Source organism: Oncorhynchus kisutch, linkage group LG10, assembly GCF_002021735.2.
Source record: "Oncorhynchus kisutch isolate 150728-3 linkage group LG10, Okis_V2, whole genome shotgun sequence".
NCBI lineage: Eukaryota > Metazoa > Chordata > Actinopteri > Salmoniformes > Salmonidae > Oncorhynchus > Oncorhynchus kisutch.
In genome coordinates, this window is record NC_034183.2 from 5,693,907 (window position 1) to 5,712,012 (window position 18,106).

The window sequence follows — 18,106 nt, forward strand, 5'->3', positions numbered from 1 at the left end:
TTAACCCCTACACCCTACACCAGCTGTATTTAACCCCTCCACACTACACCCTACACCAGCTGTATTTAACCCCTCCACACTACACCCTACACACTACACCAGCTGTATTTAACCCCTCCACACTACACCCTACACCAGCTGTATTTAACCCCTCCACACTACACCCTACACCAGCTGTATTTAACCCCTCCACACTACACCCTACACACTACACCAGCTGTATTTAACCCCTCCACACTACACCCTACACCAGCTGTATTTAACCCCTCCACACTACACCCTACACCCTACACCAGCTGTATTTAACCCCTCCACACTACACCCTACACCAGCTGTATTTAACCCCTACACCCTACACACTACACCAGCTGTATTTAACCCCTCCACCCTCCACCAGCTGTATTTAACCCCTCCACCCTCCACCAGCTGTATTTAACCCCTCCACCCTCCACCAGCTGTATTTAACCCCTCCACCCTACACCAGCTGTATTTAACCCCTCCACACTACACCCTACACCAGCTGTATTTAACCCCTCCACACTACACCCTCCACCAGCTGTATTTAACCCCTCCACACTACACCCTCCACCAGCTGTATTTAACCCCTCCACACTACACCCTACACCCTACACCAGCTGTATTTAACCCCTCCACACTACACCCTACACCAGCTGTATTTAACCCCTCCACACTACACCCTACACCAGCTGTATTTAACCCCTCCACACTACACCCTACACCAGCTGTATTTAACCCCTCCACACTACACCCTACACCAGCTGTATTTAACCCCTCCACACTACACCCTACACCAGCTGTATTTAACCCCTCCACACTACACCCTCCACCAGCTGTATTTAACCCCTACACCCTACACCCTCCACCAGCTGTATTTAACCCCTACACCCTACACCCTCCACCAGCTGTATTTAACCCCTCCACACTACACCAGCTGTATTTAACCCCTCCACACTACACCCTACACCAGCCGTATTTAACCCCTCCACACTACACCAGCTGTATTTAACCCCTCCACACTACACCAGCTGTATTTAACCCCTCCACACTACACCAGCTGTATTTAACCCCTACACCCTCCACCAGCTGTATTTAACCCCTACACCCTACACCCTACACCCTCCACCAGCTGTATTTAACCCCTACACCCTCCACCAGCTGTATTTAACCCCTACACCCTACACCCTACACCCTCCACCAGCTGTATTTAACCCCTCCACACTACACCCTCCACCAGCTGTATTTAACCCCTCCACACTACACCCTACACCCTACACCCTCCACCAGCTGTATTTAACCCCTACACCCTACACCCTACACCCTCCACCAGCTGTATTTAACCCCTCCACACTACACCCTACACCCTACACCAGCTGTATTTAACCCCTCCACCCTACACCCTACACCAGCTGTATTTAACCCCTCCACCCTACACCCTACACCAGCTGTATTTAACCCCTCCACCCTACACCCTCCACCAGCTGTATTTAACCCCTCCACACTACACCCTACACCCTACACCAGCTGTATTTAACCCCTCCACCCTACACCCTACACCAGCTGTATTTAACCCCTACACCCTACACCCTACACCAGCTGTATTTAACCCCTCCACACTACACCCTACACCCTACACCAGCTGTATTTAACCCCTCCACACTACACCCTAGATCAACGGTATTACATCAGAGGATTGGTAATAATATATACATAGCTACACTTCTTCTAAGGGGGTGTACAACATCCAGGGACATCAGTATGTATGCTGGATAACCTATTTCCTAACTGTCTTCAGGAAGTAAGCTGGAGGTCCCGTATCGCCAGCCTGCAGAAGTCTGACCTGTTGGGGCTGACTCAACCGGCCGGTACCCTTCGTCCCCAGACCTCCGGCCAGGAGAGGAGTGCAGAAGGGGAGAGTGAGAGTGACCGTATCGCCAGGGAGAGACGGAGAGCCCGAGCCAGGAGGAGAGCTCAGAGGGCTGGAGATGTGAGTGCATTTGTAACCTGTCGTAGTCATGATTATAACCCTATAAAACCCTTGCTCATAAGTGCATTTGTAACCTGTCGTAGTCATGATTATAACCCTATAAAACCCTTGCTCATAAGTGCATTATAACCTGTCATAGTCATGCTTATAACCTGTCAAAAGCACTGCTAAGAAGGATGACATTAACATCACATAATGAGGGCTGTAGATGTGAGTGCATGAGCTAGTCCTGGTTATAACCTTTCATAAGGACGGCGTAGACATTATAACATGTACTGTTTGTAACCTGTCACAAGGATGACATTGACATCCATAATGAGTGCACGGTGGGCTAGTCCTGGTTATACGGTTACCAGGTTAATAGCCTGACGTAATGAGGACATTGCCATCCATAATGTATTGACCTAGTGATCTCTGTGGTCCTGTAGAGTGATGACAACGAGCCCAGTGGAGAGGAGGGGTTGGGAGGCAGTGGGCAGGATCCACAGACAGACAGGCACTCCAGCACCAGGTATGGATCTTACCTTTAGCCTTTGACGTGTTCAGTCTGGCTAATGATTATCTCATAGTAGTGAGTATTATCTCTGACCCCTGAGGAGTCATTATAGTATCTCTGACCCCTGAGGAGTCATTATAGTATCTCTGACCTCTGAGGAGTCATTATAATATCTCTGACCTCTGAGGAGTCATTATAGTATCTCTGACCTCTGAGGAGTCATTATAATATTTCTGACCTCTGAGGAGTCATTATAATATCTCTGACCTCTGAGGAGTCATTATAGTATCTCTGACCTTGGAGGAGTCATGATATCTCTGACCTCTGAGGAGTCATTATAATATCTCTGACCTCTGAGGAGTCATTATAATATCTCTGACCTCTGAGGAGTCATTATAATATCTCTGACCTCTGAGGAGTCATGATATCTCTGCTCCCTGCTCTCTTCAGGTCCGACGTGTCATGTAACGACTGTATCGACAGAGGCGGCTCTGAAACTAAGGATTACAAGAAGGTAAAGATAGTTTGAATGATTTGAAAAGAGGCTAGTCAATATTAGAGGGTCTAGAAGGGTTTCAGCACTCTCTTACAGGCGATCATTCGCTTAACTAACCCTCCCTCTCTCTCTATGCAATTCAATAAATGCTTTCTCTCATCTGGTGTAAAAACATCTATGCATGCACGACTAACCAGGACTGCGTTTCTTTGGATAAAAGCATCTGCTAAATGGTATACAGTTGAAGTCAGAAGTTTACATACACTTAGGTTGGAGTCATTAAAGCTCGTTTTTCAACCACTCCACAAATCTCTTGTTAACAAACTCTAGTTTTTGTCAAGTCGGTTAGGGCATCTACTTTGTGCACGACACAAGTCATTTTTCCAACAATTGTTTACAGACAGATTATTTCACTTATAATTCACTGTATCACATTTCCAGTGGGTCAGAAGTTTACATACACTAAGTTGACTGAGCCTTTAAACAGCTTGGAAAATTCCAGAAAATGTTGTTATGGCTTTAGAAGCTTCTGATAGGCTAATTGACATCATTTGAGTCAATAGGAGGTGTACCTGTGGATGTATTTCAAGGCCTACCTTCAAACTCAGTGCCTCTTTGCTTGACATCATGCGGAAATCAAAAGAAATCAGCCAAGACCTCAGAACAAAAGAAATTGAGACCTCCACAAGTCTGGTTCATCCTTGGGAGCAATTTCCAAACGCCTGAAGTTACCATGTTCATCTGTACAAACAATAGTAAACAAGTATAAACACCATGGGACCACGCAGCCGTCATACCACTCAGGAAGGAGACGTGTTCTGTCTCCTAGAGATGAACGTACTTTGGTGCAAAAAGTGCAAATCAATCCCAGAACAACAGCAAAGGACCCTGTGAAGATGCTGGAGGAAACAGGTACAAAATTACCTATATCCACAGTAAAACGAGTCCTATATCGACATAACCTGAAAGGCCGCTCAGCAAGGAAGAAGCCACTGCTCCAAAACCACCATTAAAAAGCCAGATTACAGTTTGCAACTGCACATGGGGACAAAGATCGTACTTTTTTAGAGAAATGTCCTCTGGTCTGATGAAACAAAAATAGAACTGTTTGGCCATAATGACCATTTTTATTTTTGGAAGAAAAAGGGGGAGGCTTGCAAACCGAAGAACACCATCCCAACCGTGAAGCACGGGGATGGCAGCATCATGTTGTGGGGGTGCTTTGATGCAGGAGGGACTGGTGCACTTCACAAAATAGATGGCATCATGAGGATTGAAAGTTATGTGGATATAATGAAACCACATCTCAAGACATCAGTCAGGAAGTTAACGTTTGGTCACAAATGGGTCTTCCTTATGGACAGTGATCCCAAGCATACTTCCAAAGTTGTGGCAAAATGGCTTAAGGACAACAAAGTCAAGGTATTGGAGTGGCCATCACAAAGCCATGACCTTAATCCTATAGAAAATTTGTTGGCAGAACTGAAAAAGTGTGTGCGAGTAAGGAGACCTACAAACCTGACTCAGTTACACCAGCTCTATCAGGAGGAATGGGCCAAAATTCACCCAACTTATTGTGGGAAGCTTGTGGAAGGCTACCTGAAACGTTTGACCCAAGTTAAACAATTTAAAGGCAATTCTACCAAATACTAATTGAGTGTATGTAAACTTCTGACCCACTGGGAATGGGATGGAAGAAATACAATCTGGAATAAATCATTCTCTCTACTATTATTCTGACATTTCACATTCTTAAAATAAAGTGGTCATCCTAACTGACCTAAAACAGGGAATTTGTACTAGGATTAAATGTCAGGAATTGTGAAAAACTGAGTTTAAATGTATTTGGCTAAAGTGATGTAAACTTCCGACTTCAACTGTATATACTGAAAATAATCAAACGCAACATGCAACAATTTTAACGGTTTTACTGAGATACAGTTCATATAAGGAAATCAGTCAATTGAAATCAATTCATTAGGCCTTAATCTATTCATTTACATGACCGGGCAGATGTGTAACCAGGGGAGGGCCTGGGAGAGTATCGGCCCACCCTCTTGGGTGCCAGGCCCACCCACTGGGGAGACAGGCCAATCAGAATGAGTTTTTCCCCACAAAAGGGCTTAATCACAGACAGAAATACACCTCAGTTTCATCAGCTGTCCGGGTGGCTGGTCTCAGACGATCCCGCAGGTGAAGGAGATGGATATCGAGGTCCTGGGTTGGCGTGGTTACACGTGATCTGCGGTCGTGAGGCCGGTTGATGTACTGCCAAATTCTCTAAAAGGACGTTGGAGTTGGTTTATGGTAGAGAAATTAACATTAAATTCTCTGGCAACAGCTCTGGTGGAATGTCCTGCAGTCAGCATACCAATTGCACGCTCCCTCAACTTGAGACATCTGTGGTATTGTGTTGTGTGACAAAACTGCACATGTTAAGAGTGGCCTTTTATTGTCCCAAGGACAAGGTGCACCTGTGTAATGATCATGCTGTTTAAACAGCTTCTTGTTATACCACACCTGTCAGGTGGATGGATTATCTTGGGAAAGGAGAAACGCTCACTAACAGGGATGTAAACAAATTTTGTGTACAACATTGGAGAGAAATAAGAATTTTATTTGTCTGGAAAATTTCTGGGATCTTTTATTTCAGCTCATGAAACATGGGAACAACACTTTACATGTTGAGTCTATATTTTTGTTACGTTTATATATGTGTAATATATATTTATATATTTGTATGTAATATATATATATATATTTAAATATGTGTGTATGTAATATATATACAGTGCCTTGCGAAAGTATTCGGCCCCCTTGAACTTTGCGACCTTTTGCCACATTTCAGGCTTCAAACATAAAGATATAAAACTGTATTTTTTTGTGAAGAATCAACAACAAGTGGGACACAATCATGAAGTGGAACGACATTTATTGGATATTTCAAACTTTTTTAACAAATCAAAAACTGAAAAATTGGGCGTGCAAAATTATTCAGCCCCTTTACTTTCAGTGCAGCAAACTCTCTCCAGAAGTTCAGTGAGGATCTCTGAATGATCCAATGTTGACCTAAATGACTAATGATGATAAATACAATCCACCTGTGTGTAATCAAGTCTCCGTATAAATGCACCTGCACTGTGATAGTCTCAGAGGTCTGTTAAAAGCGCAGAGAGCATCATGAAGAACAAGGGAACACACCAGGCAGGTCCGAGATACTGTTGTGAGGAAGTTTAAAGCCGGATTTGGATACAAAAACATTTCCCAAGCTTTAAACTTCCCAAGGAGCACTGTGCAAGTGATAATATTGAAATGGAAGGAGTATCAGACCACTGCAAATCTACCAAGACCTGGCCGTCCCTCTAAACTTTCAGCTCATACAAGGAGAAGACTGATCAGAGATGCAGCCAAGAGGCCCATGATCACTCTGGATGAACTGCAGAGATCTACAGCTGAGGTGGGAGACTCTGTCCATAGGACAACAATCAGTCGTATATTGCACAAATCTGGCCTTTATGGAAGAGTGGCAAGAAGAAAGCCATTTCTTAAAGATATCCATAAAAAGTGTTGTTTAAAGTTTGCCACAAGCCACCTGGGAGACACACCAAACATGTGGAAGAAGGTGCTCTGGTCAGGTGAAACCAAAATTGAACTTTTTGGCAACAATGCAGAACGTTATGTTTGGCGTTAAAGCAACACAGCTCATCACCCTGAACACACCATCCCCACTGTGAAACATGGTGGTGGCAGCATCATGGTTTGGGCCTGCTTTTCTTCAGCAGGGACAGGGAAAATGGTTAAAATTGATGGGAAGATGGATGGAGCCAAATACAGGACCATTCTGGAAGAAAACCTGATGGAGTCTGCAAAAGACCTGAGACTGGGACGGAGATTTGTCTTCCAACAAGACAATGATCCAAAACATAAAGCAAAATCTACAATGGAATGGTTCAAAAATAAACATATCCAGGTGTTAGAATGGCCAAGTCAAAGTCCAGACCTGAATCTGTGGAAAGAACTGAAAACTGCTGTTCACAAATGCTCTCCATCCAACCTCACTGAGCTCGAGCTGTTTTGCAAGGAGGAATGGGAAAAAATGTCAGTCTCTCGATGTGCAAAACTGATAGAGACATACCCCAAGCGACTTACAGCTATAATCGCAGCAAAAGGTGGCACTACAAAGTATTAACTTAAGGGGGCTGAATAATTTTGCACGCCCAATTTTTCAGTTTTTGACTTGTTAAAAAAGTTTGAAATATCCAATAAATGTCGTTCCACTTCATGATTGTGTCCCACTTGTTGTTGATTCTTCACAAAAAAATACAGTTTTATATCTTTATGTTTGAAGCCTGAAATGTGGCAAAAGGTCGCAAAGTTCAAGGGGGCTGAATACTTTCGCAAGGCACTGTATGTGTGTATATAATATATATATATATTTGTGTATGTAATATATATATATGTGTGTTTTTAGTGAAATTGTTCCAATTAAGTTCAATAATAATGTCTTTCTGTCACAGCTGTTTGAGGTGGTGTCCAGGGAGAATGGTCAGCTCCAGTCTCAGCTGCAGGACACCCAGAGGACCATCTCTCAGACAAGACTGGACCTGGACAAGGTTACCCAGGTCACACACACTAATCTCTCATGGACAGACTAGTAAACAGAAACGCTACTGTAGTTCTGTCACGGTACATCAGGAGGAGGAGGGAGATAAACGCTACTGTAGTTCTGTCACGGTGCAGGAGGAGGGAGATAAACGCTACTGTAGTTCTGTCACGGTACATCAGGAGGAGGAGGGAGATAAACGCTACTGTAGTTCTGTCACGGTGCAGGAGGAGGGAGATAAACGCTACTGTAGTTCTGTCACGGTGCAGGAGGAGGGAGATAAACGCTACTGTAGTTCTGTCACGGTACAGCAGGAGGAGGGAGATAAACGCTACTGTAGTTCTGTCATGGTACAGCAGGAGGAGGGAGATAAACGCTACTGTAGTTCTGTCACGGTACAGCAGGAGGAGGAGGGAGATAAACGGTACTGTAGTTCTGTCACAGTACAGCAGGAGGAGGGAAATAAACGGTACTTTAGTTCTGTCACGGTACAGCAGGAGGAGGAGGGAGATAAACGGTACTGTAGTTCTGTCACAGTACAGCAGGAGGAGGGAAATAAACGGTACTTTAGTTCTGTCACGGTGCAGCATAATGGCCATGATAAGCAGACTTCTGCAGCCTCTCAATTTCTATTTAACTGCTTACTGTTGACATTTAAATGACTAAGTGTGTGTGTGTGTGTGTGTGATCCTACAGAGACAAGAGCGGTTCAGTGATTGTTCAGCCATGCTCGAGCTAGAGAAGAAGGTAAGTCTCTCCTCTTCCTCACTTCTGTGTGTGACTTGGCTTGTGTTGTGTTATATATACAGAAACTGATGCTGTGCCTGGCCTCACGACTGACTGCCTCTACTGCTGCCTGACCCTCCTCTCGCTCTCTCTCTGTCTCTCTCTCTGTCTCTCTCTGTCTCTCTCTGTCTCTGTTTCTCTCGCTCTCTCTCTCTTTCTGTCTCTGTTTCTCTCGCTCTCTCTCTGTCTCTCTCTCTGTCTCTCTCTCTGTCTCTCTCTCTGTCTCTCTCTCTGTCTCTCTCTCTGTCTCTCTCTCTCTCTCTCTCTCTCTCTCTCTCTCTCTCTCTCTCTCTCTCTCTCTCTCTCTCTCTCTCTGTCTCTCTGTTTCTCTCTCTCTCTCTCTCTGTCTCTGTTTCTGTTTCTCTCGCTCTCTCTCTTTCTGTCTCTGTTTCTCTCGCTCTCTCTCTGTCTTTTTCTCTCTCTCCTCTCTCGCATCAGGAGCGACGGATGTTGGAGCGCCGTGTGGCTGAGCTGGAGGAGGAGTTGAAGGTGAAAAGAGAGAACATGATCACACCTGGGTTCAAATAGTATACGAAATCATTAAAATACGTTAGCTGGGCCCAAACCCCGGTCACCTGGCACTCCAGGCAGGCTAAAGCAAATGCTGAAAGTCCTTACTCCACACAGACTCTCTGGTTGAACCCAGGTTATACTCCACACAGACTCTGGTTGAACCCAGGTTTTACTCCACGCAGACTCTCTGCCTGAACCCAGGTTATACTCCACACAGACTCTCTGCCTGAACCCAGGTTATACTCCACACAGAATCTCTGGTGGAACCCAGGTTTTACTCCACAACGACTCTCTGGTTGAACCCAGGTTTTACTCCACGCAGAATCTCTGGTGGAACCCAGGTTTTACTCCACACAGACTCTCTGCCTGAACCCAGGTTATACTCCACACAGACTCTCTGGTTGAACCCAGATTATACTCCACACAGACTCTCTGGTTGAACCCAGGTTATACTCCACACAGACTCTCTGGTTGAACCCAGGTTATACTCCACACAGACTCTCTGGTTGAACCCAGGTTATACTCCACACAGACTCTCTGGTTGAACCCAGGTTATACTCCACACAGACTCTCTGGTTGAACCCAGGTTATACTCCACACAGACTCTCTGCCTGAACCCAGGTTTTACTCCACACAGACTCTCTGGTTGAACCCAGGTTATACTCCAAACAGACTCTCTGGTTGAACCCAGGTTATACTCCACACAGACTCTCTGGTTGAACCCAGGTTATACTCCACACAGATGCTCTGGTTGAACCCAGGTTATACTCCACACAGACTCTCTGCCTGAACCCAGGTTTTACTCCACACAGACTCTCTGGTTGAACCCAGGTTATACTCCACACAGACTCTCTGGTTGAACCCAGGTTATACTCCACACAGACTCTCTGCCTCATCACAGCTTGCTGCTTCTTTCACTGCTTGTGCTGCAAATCACCAGTGTTGTGGCAGTAAGTGGTACACTGACCCTGCCATTCAAATGGCACCCTATTCCCCTATATAGGGCACTACTTTAGACCAGAGCTCTATGGGCCATGGTCAAAAGTAGGGCACTACATAGGGAATATGGTGCCGTTTTGGGTTGCACCCTAAGGCATTAGACTGTGCCAGGGAGGGGAGGCTTGCTGCTCTGTACAGCTCTGTTCCAGAGGAGACCAGTCTTGTATATAGTCACCACTTGATCATCCTCTGACTTTGCACCAAGACATGTTCTCAGGACAGGGAACTTATTTATCAGGGCTCATATTCACAATATTGTGCATCCCAAATGGCACCCGGTTCACTGTTTAGTGCACTAATTTTGATCAGGGCCCTCTGGGTCTCCCTATGGGCCCTCTGAGCCTCCCTATGGGCTTTATGGGTCTCTCCCTCTGGGCCTTATGGGTCTCTCTATGGGCCTCCCTAGGTGCCTTATGGGTCTCTCTATGGGCCTCCCTATGGGCTTTATGGGTCTCTCCCTCTGGGTCTCCCTCTGGGCCTTATGGGTCTCTCTATGGGCCTTCTGGGTCTCTCTATGGGTCTCTCTATGGGCCTCCCTATGGGCCTTATGGGTCTCTCTACGGGCCTCCCTCTGGGCCTTATGGGTCTCCCTATGTGTCTCCCTATGGGCCTTATGGGTCTCTCCCTCTGGGGCTCCCTCTGGGCCTTATGGGTCTCTATATGGGCTTTATGGGTCTCTCTATGGGTCTCTCCCTCTGGGTCTCCCTCTGGGCCTTATGTGTCTCTCTATGGGCCTCCCTATGGGCCTTATGGGTCTCTCTATGGGCATCCCTATGGGCCTTATGGGTCTCCCTCTGGGCCTTATGGGTCTCTCTATGGGCCTCCCATGGGCCTTATGGGTCTTTCTATGGGTCTCCCTCTGGGTCGCTCTATGGGCCTCCCTATGGGTCTCTCTACGGGTCTCCCTATGAGCCTTATGGGTCTCCTTATGGGTCTCTCTATGGGTCTCCCTATGGACCTTATGGGTCTCTCTATGGGTCTCCCTATGGGCCCTATGGGTCTCTCTATGGGTCTCTCACTATGGGCATTATGGGTCTCTCCCTATGGGTTTACCTCTGGGTCACCCTCTGGGTCACCCTCTGGGCCTCCCTCTGGGTCTCCCTCTGGGTCTCCCTCTGGGCCGCCATATGGGTCTCCCTCTGGGCCGCCCTATGGGTCTCCCTCCGGGTCTACCTATGGGCCCTATGGGCCTCCCTCTGGATCTCCCTCTGGGTCTACCTATGGGCCCTATGGGTCTACCTATGGGCCCTGATCAACGGTAGTGTACTAAATAGGGAATAGTGTGCATTTGGGGCACTGCCAAAATTTTTCTTAGACAAGAGTGCTGATCTAGGATCAGGCCCTCCCTCCTATTCATTCGTTAAATCAAATGTAAACAATAAATGTAATGACAATTTGATCAGCACTACTACTACTACTGAGACACTTTGTGAATACAGGCCCAGGGTGTAGAGATCACTGGTACTGCTATCCAATGGGTGTTGAGATCACTGGTACTGCTATCCAATCGATATGGAGATCACTGGTACTGCTATCCAATGGGTGTGGAGATCACTGGTACTGCTATCCAATGGGGGTGGAGATCACTGGTACTGCTATCCAATCAGTGTGGATATCACTGGTACTCATATCCAATGGGTGTGGAGATCACTGGTACTGCTATCCAATGGGTGTAGAGATCACTGGTTCTGCTATCCAATGGGGGTGGAGATCACTGGTACTGCTATCCAATGGGGGTGGAGATCACTGGTACTGCTATCCAATGGGTGTGGAGATCACTGGTACTGCTATCCAGTGGGTGTGGAGATCACTGGTACTGCTATCCAATGGGGGTGGAGATCACTGGTACTGCTATCCAATGGGGGTGGAGATCACTGGTAACTGCTATCCAATGGGTGTGGAGATCACTGGTAACTGTTGTCCAATGGGTGTAGAGATCACTGGTACTGCTATCCAATGGGTGTAGAGATCACTGGTACTGCTATCCAATGGGTGTAGAGATCACTGGTACTGTTGTCCAATGGGTGTAGAGATCACTGGTACTGCTATCCAATGGGTGTGGAGATCACTGGTACTGCTATCCAATGGGTGTGGAGATCACTGGTACTGCTATCCAATGGGTGTGGAGATCACTGGTACTGCTATCCAATGGGTGTGGAGATCACTGGTACTGCTATCCAATGGGTGTGGAGATCACTGGTACTGCTATCCAATGGGTGTTCACCTCTCTTCCTTCCCCGACATACTTCCTGCCACCTTTTGCCGCGTTCGCTTAACTCCGTTTCTGTTGCAGACAGACCTGAGCTGAAGTAGGTGGTAACCAAACTAGGCTGCATGAAAATGAAACCAGGATCCAACTGATTATAGTATTATTGGATTGTCTTTCTTCACACAATAATTGTATCAATGTCAAAATTCATCTATTCCAAAGAGTACAATATACAGCCGTGGGCCGAAAGTTTTGAGAATGACACAAATTACACATTTTCACAAAGTCTGCTGCCTCAGTTTGTATGATGGCAATTTGCATATACTGTTATGAAGTGATCAGATGAATTGCAGTTAATTGCAAGTCCCTCTTTGCCATGTAAACGAACTGATTCCCCCCAAAAAACATTTCCACTGCATTTCAGCCCTGCCACAAAAGGACCAGCTGACATCATCTCAGTGATTCTCTTGTTAACACAGGTGTGAGTGTTGATGAGGACAAGGCTGGAGATCACTCTGTCATGCTGATTGAGTTTGAATAACAGACTGGAAGCTTCAAAAGGAGGGTGGTGCTTGGAATCATTGTTCTTCCTCTGTCAACCATGGTTACTTGCCAGGAAACATGTGCCATCATCATTGCTTTGCACAAAAAGGGCTTCACAGGCAAGGATATTGCTGCCAGTAAGATTGCACCTAAATCAACCATTTATCGGATCATCGAGAACTTCAAGGAGAGCGGTTCAATTGTTGTGAAGAAGGCTTCAGGGCACACAAGAAAGTCCAGCAAGCGCCAGGACCGTCTCCTAAAGTTGATTCAGCTGCGGGATCGGGGCACCACCAGTACAGAGCTTTCTTAGGAATGGCAGCAGGCAGGTGTGAGTGCATCTGCACGCACAGTGAGGCAAAGACTTTTGGAGGATGGCCTGGTGTCGAGAAGGGCAGCAAAGAAGCCACTTCTCTCCAGGAAAAACATCAGGGACAGACTGATATTCTGTAAAAGGTACAGGGATTGGACTGCTGAGGACTGGGGTAAAGTCATTTTCTCTAATGAATCCCCTTTCTGATTGTTTGGGGCATCTGGAAAAAAGCTTGTCCGGAGAAGACAAGGTGAGCGCTACCATCAGTCCTGTGTCATGCCAACAGTAAAGCATCCTGAGCCCATTCATGTGTGGAGTTGCTTCTCAGCTAAGGGAGTGGACTCCCTCACAATTTTGCCTAAGAACATAGCCATGAATAAAGAATGGTACCAACACATCCTCCGAGAGCAACTTCTCCCAACCATCCAGGAACAGTTTGGTGATGAACAATGCCTTTTCCAGCATGATGGAGCACCTTTCCATAAGGCAGAAGTGATAACTAAGTGGCTCTGGGAACAAAACATCGATATTTTGGGTCCATGGCCAGGAAACTCCCCAGACCTTAATCCCATTGAGAACTTGTGGTCAATCCTCAAGAGGCAGGTGGACAAACAAAACCCACAAATTCTGACAAACTCCAAGCATTGATGATGCAAGAATGGGCTGCTATCAGTCAGGATGTGGCCCAGAAGTTAATTGACAGCATGCCAGGGCAGATTGCAGAGGTCTTGAAAAAGAAGGGTCAACACTGCAAATATTGACTCTTTGCATCAACTTCATGTCATTGTAAATAAAAGCCTTTGACACTTATGAAATGCTTGTAGTTATACTTCAGTATTCCATAGTAACATCTGACAAAAATATCTAAAGACATTGAAGCAGCAAACTTTGTGGAAATTAATATTTGGGTCATTTTCAAAACTTTTGGCCAGGACTGTAGTACGCTACTTTTGGACCCTGGTTAATAGTAGTGCACTATATAGGGAACAGGGTGCCATTTGGGATATATTCAATGTCAGTTTTCAACCCAATAACCAATGTTGTTCCTCTAGGTGCTCGGTGACCTGAGAGCTGACAACCAGAGGCTGAAAGACGAGAACGGAGCGCTCATCAGGGTCATCAGTAAACTCTCCAAATAGACGGAGAGAACGAGAGAGAGACAACAGGGAAGCCCACTCCCTCCCTCCCTCCGTCCATCCACCCCTCCCACCTCACATTCCTACCAGTGCCAAAGAACGAAAGACCGAGAGAAGGGGGGGGGGGGGGTACAAGAAACAAAAAAAGAGAAGACGTATGGGAATGTGGTACTCTAAACAACACCATATCTTGACTTGATTGTGACGCCTCTTCTTCCTTAGTCCTGACCAATCGCTGTGGCTTGTCGTTGTGTGTGTGTGTCTTATGCCCACTTTGAAGACAGGACCGTATCCATGGCAGGTAGCCGTGACAACTGTGGTCATGACGACGGCTCGCATAGTAGCAAAGAGGCGTGACAACAGCCAAATGCCCATGGGATTGTGATGTAAAAAAAAAAATTACAAAAAAACAGAATATAGACAATGTGCACAAGGCGGAAATACTAATATGAGCACACACATTCCTTCTCTGGGTGCCATCCACACACATTCCTTCTCTGGGTGCCATCCACACACATTCCTTCTCTGGGTGCCATCCACACACATTCCTTCTCTGGGTGCCATCCACACACATTCCTTCTCTGGGTGCCATCCACACACATTCCTTCTCTGGGTGCCATCCACACACATTCCTTCTCTGGGTGCCATCCACACACATTCCTTCTCTGGGTGCCATCCACACACATTCCTTCTCTGGGTGCCATCCACACACATTCCTTCTCTGGGTGCCATCCACACACATTCCTTCTCTGGGTGCCATCCACACACATTCCTTCTCTGGGTGCCATCCACACACATTCCTTCTCTGGGTGCCATCCACACACATTCCTTCTCTGGGTGCCATCCACACACATTCCTTCTCTGGGTGCCATCCACACACATTCCTTCTCTGGGTGCCATCCACACACATTGCACCAGTCCAAGGCATCTTGGTCCCTTAGCTTTCCCACTCAGTAATTTATTTTATTTTGTGACCCACACATTCACACACCACCTTTTTCCACCAACCCACTCTGCTATTGTACTAACTGCGGTTCTCAGTCCCTCCCACTCAAAACTATCCTACCCCACAAATACACTCCTTATAGAGGCTTTCACATCGTCTCCGTCCAGACCCTGGATCCATATCTCCCACTCAAATCTGAGTGTGTCATTCCACTCCATGAGCCTCTTAATCTGTTAGTGCCATTGGTTTTGAACCCACCAGAGATCCACTCTTCCCCTAACACACTATAGTGTTTTGAACCCACCAGAGATCCACTCTTCCCCTCAAACACTATAGTGTTCTGAACCAACTAGAGATCCACTCTTCCCCTAACACAATATAGTGTTCTGAACCACTCTTCCCATCAAAACACTATAGTGTTCTGAACCCACCGGAGATCCACTCTTCCCCTCACTAGTGTTTTTGTTTAGTGACCCACAGATATTGCGTCCCAAATGAAACCCTATCATTTAAGTAGTGCACTACATCAGGGCCCTGGTTAAATGTGGTGCTCTAGAAAGGGAATAGGGTGCTATAGGCCCTAGTTAAAAGAAGTGCACTAGATAGGAAATAGGGTGCTTTAGGCCCTGGTTAAAAGAAGTGCACTAGATAGGGAATAGGGTGCTATAGGCCCTGTTTAAAAGAAGTGCACTAGATAGGGAATAGGGTTCTATAGACCCTGGTTAAAATTAGTGCACTACATAGGGAATAGGGTGCCATTTGGGCCACATAGACCCACTCCATGCTCATTTAAATGACCACAGACAGAGTGGTCTGTTGACCACAGCACTTTAATCACCACCAGCCAGGCCAAGCTAAGCGATCACAGATCTGCTCCAGGCTAAGCAATCACAGATCTGCGCCAGGCCAAGCTAAGCGATCACAGATCTGTGCCAGGCCAAGTTAAGCGATCACAGATCTGTGCCAGGCCAAGTTAAGCGATCACAGATCTGTGCCAGGCCAAGCTAAGCGATCACAGATCTGTGCCAGGCCAAGCTAAGCGATCACAGATCTGCGTCAGGCCAAGCTAAACGATCACAGGTCAGCGCCAGGCCAAGCTAAGCCCCGTCCTGATTCATACTGTACAAAACAGCTCCCCTCATCCACAAATCTGCAATCCCAATAATCTGTCCTTTCTCCTGGAGTGTGCACTCCTTCACAAATGTAAAAGCATTGGATAGGTGGAGGTATGGACTAGACTAGAGGATAGGTGGAGGCATGGACTAGAGGATAGGTGGAGGCATGGACTAGAGGATAGGTGGAGGTATGGACTAGACTAGAGGATAGGTGGAGGTATGGACTAGAGGATAGGTGGAGGTATGGACTAGACTAGAGGATAGGTGGAGGCATGGACTAGACTAGAGGATAGGTGGAGGTATGGACTAGACTAGAGGATAGGTGGAGGTATGGACTGGAGGATAGGTGGAGGCATGGACTGGAGGATAGGTGGAGGCATGGACTGGAGGATAGGTGGAGGTATGGACTAGAGGATAGGTGGAGGTATGGACTAGAGGATAGGTGGAGGTATGGACTAGAGGATAGGTGGAGGTATGGACTAGAGGATAGGTGGAGGTATGGACTAGAGGATAGGTGGAGGTATGGACTAGAGGATAGGTGGAGGTATGGACTAGACTAGAGGATAGGTGGAGGTATGGACTAGACTAGAGGATAGGTGGAGGTATGGACTAGAGGATAGGTGGAGGTATGGACTAGAGGATAGGTGGAGGCATGGACTAGAGGATAGGTGGAGGTATGGACTAGACTAGAGGATAGGTGGAGGTATGGACTAGAGGATAGGTGGAGGCATGGACTAGAGGATAGGTGGAGGTATGGACTAGACTAGAGGATAGGTGGAGGTATGGACTAGACTAGAGGATAGGTGGAGGTATGGACTAGAGGATAGGTGGAGGTATGGACTAGACTAGAGGATAGGTGGAGGTATGGACTAGACTAGAGGATAGGTGGAGGTATGGACTAGACTAGAGGATAGGTGGAGGTATGGACTAGAGGATAGGTGGAGGTATGGACTAGAGGATAGGTGGAGGCATGGACTAGAGGATAGGTGGTGGTATGGACTAGACTAGAGGATAGGTGGAGGTATGGACTAGACTAGAGGATAGGTGGAGGTATGGACTACACTAGAGGATAGGTGGAGGTATGGACTAGAGGATAGGTGGAGGTATGGACTAGACTAGAGGATAGGTGGAGGTATGGACTAGACTAGAGGATAGGTGGAGGTATGGACTAGACTAGAGGATAGGTGGAGGTATGGACTAGACTAGAGGATAGGTGGAGGTATGGACTAGACTAGAGGGTAGGTGGAGGTATGGACTAGACTAGAGGATAGGTGGAGGTATGGACTAGACTAGAGGATAGGTGGAGGTATGGACTAGACTAGAGGATAGGTGGAGGTATGGACTAGACTAGAGGATAGGTGGAGGCATGGACTAGACTAGAGGATAGGTGGAGGCATGGACTAGAGGATAGGTGGAGGTATGGACTAGAGGATAGGTGGAGGTATGGACTAGACTAGAGGATAGGTGGAGGTATGGACTAGATTAGAGGATAGGTGGAGGCATGGACTAGAGGATAGGTGGAGGTATGGACTAGAGGATAGGTGGAGGTATGGACTAGACTAGAGGATAGGTGGAGGTATTGACTAGACTAGAGGATAGGTGGAGGCATGGACTAGAGGATAGGTGGAGGTATGGACTAGACTAGAGGATAGGTGGAGGCATGGACTAGAGGATAGGTGGAGGTATTGACTAGACTAGAGGATAGGTGGAGGCATGGACTAGAGGATAGGTGGAGGTATGGACTAGACTAGAGGATAGGTGGAGGCATGGACTAGAGGATAGGTGGAGGTATGGACTAGACTAGAGGATAGGTGGAGGCATGGACTAGAGGATAGGTGGAGGTATGGACTAGACTAGAGGATAGGTGGAGGTATGGCCTAGACTAGAGGATAGGTGGAGGTATGGACTAGAGGATAGGTGGAGGTATGGACTAGAGGATAGGTGGA

At 46.8% G+C, this 18,106-nt stretch overlaps 1 protein-coding gene and 1 long non-coding RNA gene across 10 annotated transcripts in view; both read left to right on the plus strand.

Annotated features, from left to right (window-relative positions):
• LOC109881399 (protein phosphatase 1 regulatory subunit 12A-like) overlaps positions 1-15,401 on the plus strand; it is a 74,270-nt gene extending 58,869 nt beyond the window's left edge. For 6 of the 9 annotated variants that reach the window (XM_031832928.1, XM_031832930.1, XM_031832927.1 and 3 more), the window contains 7 exons: positions 1,814-2,005; positions 2,434-2,516; positions 2,952-3,015; positions 7,515-7,619; positions 8,297-8,347; positions 8,825-8,875; positions 14,016-15,401. In XM_031832928.1, coding sequence (XP_031688788.1) covers positions 1,814-2,005; positions 2,434-2,516; positions 2,952-3,015; positions 7,515-7,619; positions 8,297-8,347; positions 8,825-8,875; positions 14,016-14,102 — 633 coding nt within the window. In that variant the 3' untranslated portion in view covers positions 14,103-15,401. The remainder of the gene's footprint in view (positions 1-1,813; positions 2,006-2,433; positions 2,517-2,951; positions 3,016-7,514; positions 7,620-8,296; positions 8,348-8,824; positions 8,876-14,015) is intronic. The other 3 variants (XM_031832929.1, XM_031832931.1, XM_031832932.1) reach the window with 3 other exon arrangements.
• Positions 15,402-15,711: 310 nt separating this feature from the next.
• On the plus strand, positions 15,712-16,863 carry LOC109883259 (uncharacterized). Its single transcript, XR_004211141.1, has 3 exons — positions 15,712-16,265; positions 16,454-16,482; positions 16,781-16,863. It is a non-coding gene; the product is annotated as an uncharacterized LOC109883259 (long non-coding RNA).
• The last annotated feature ends 1,243 nt before the right edge of the window (positions 16,864-18,106 follow it).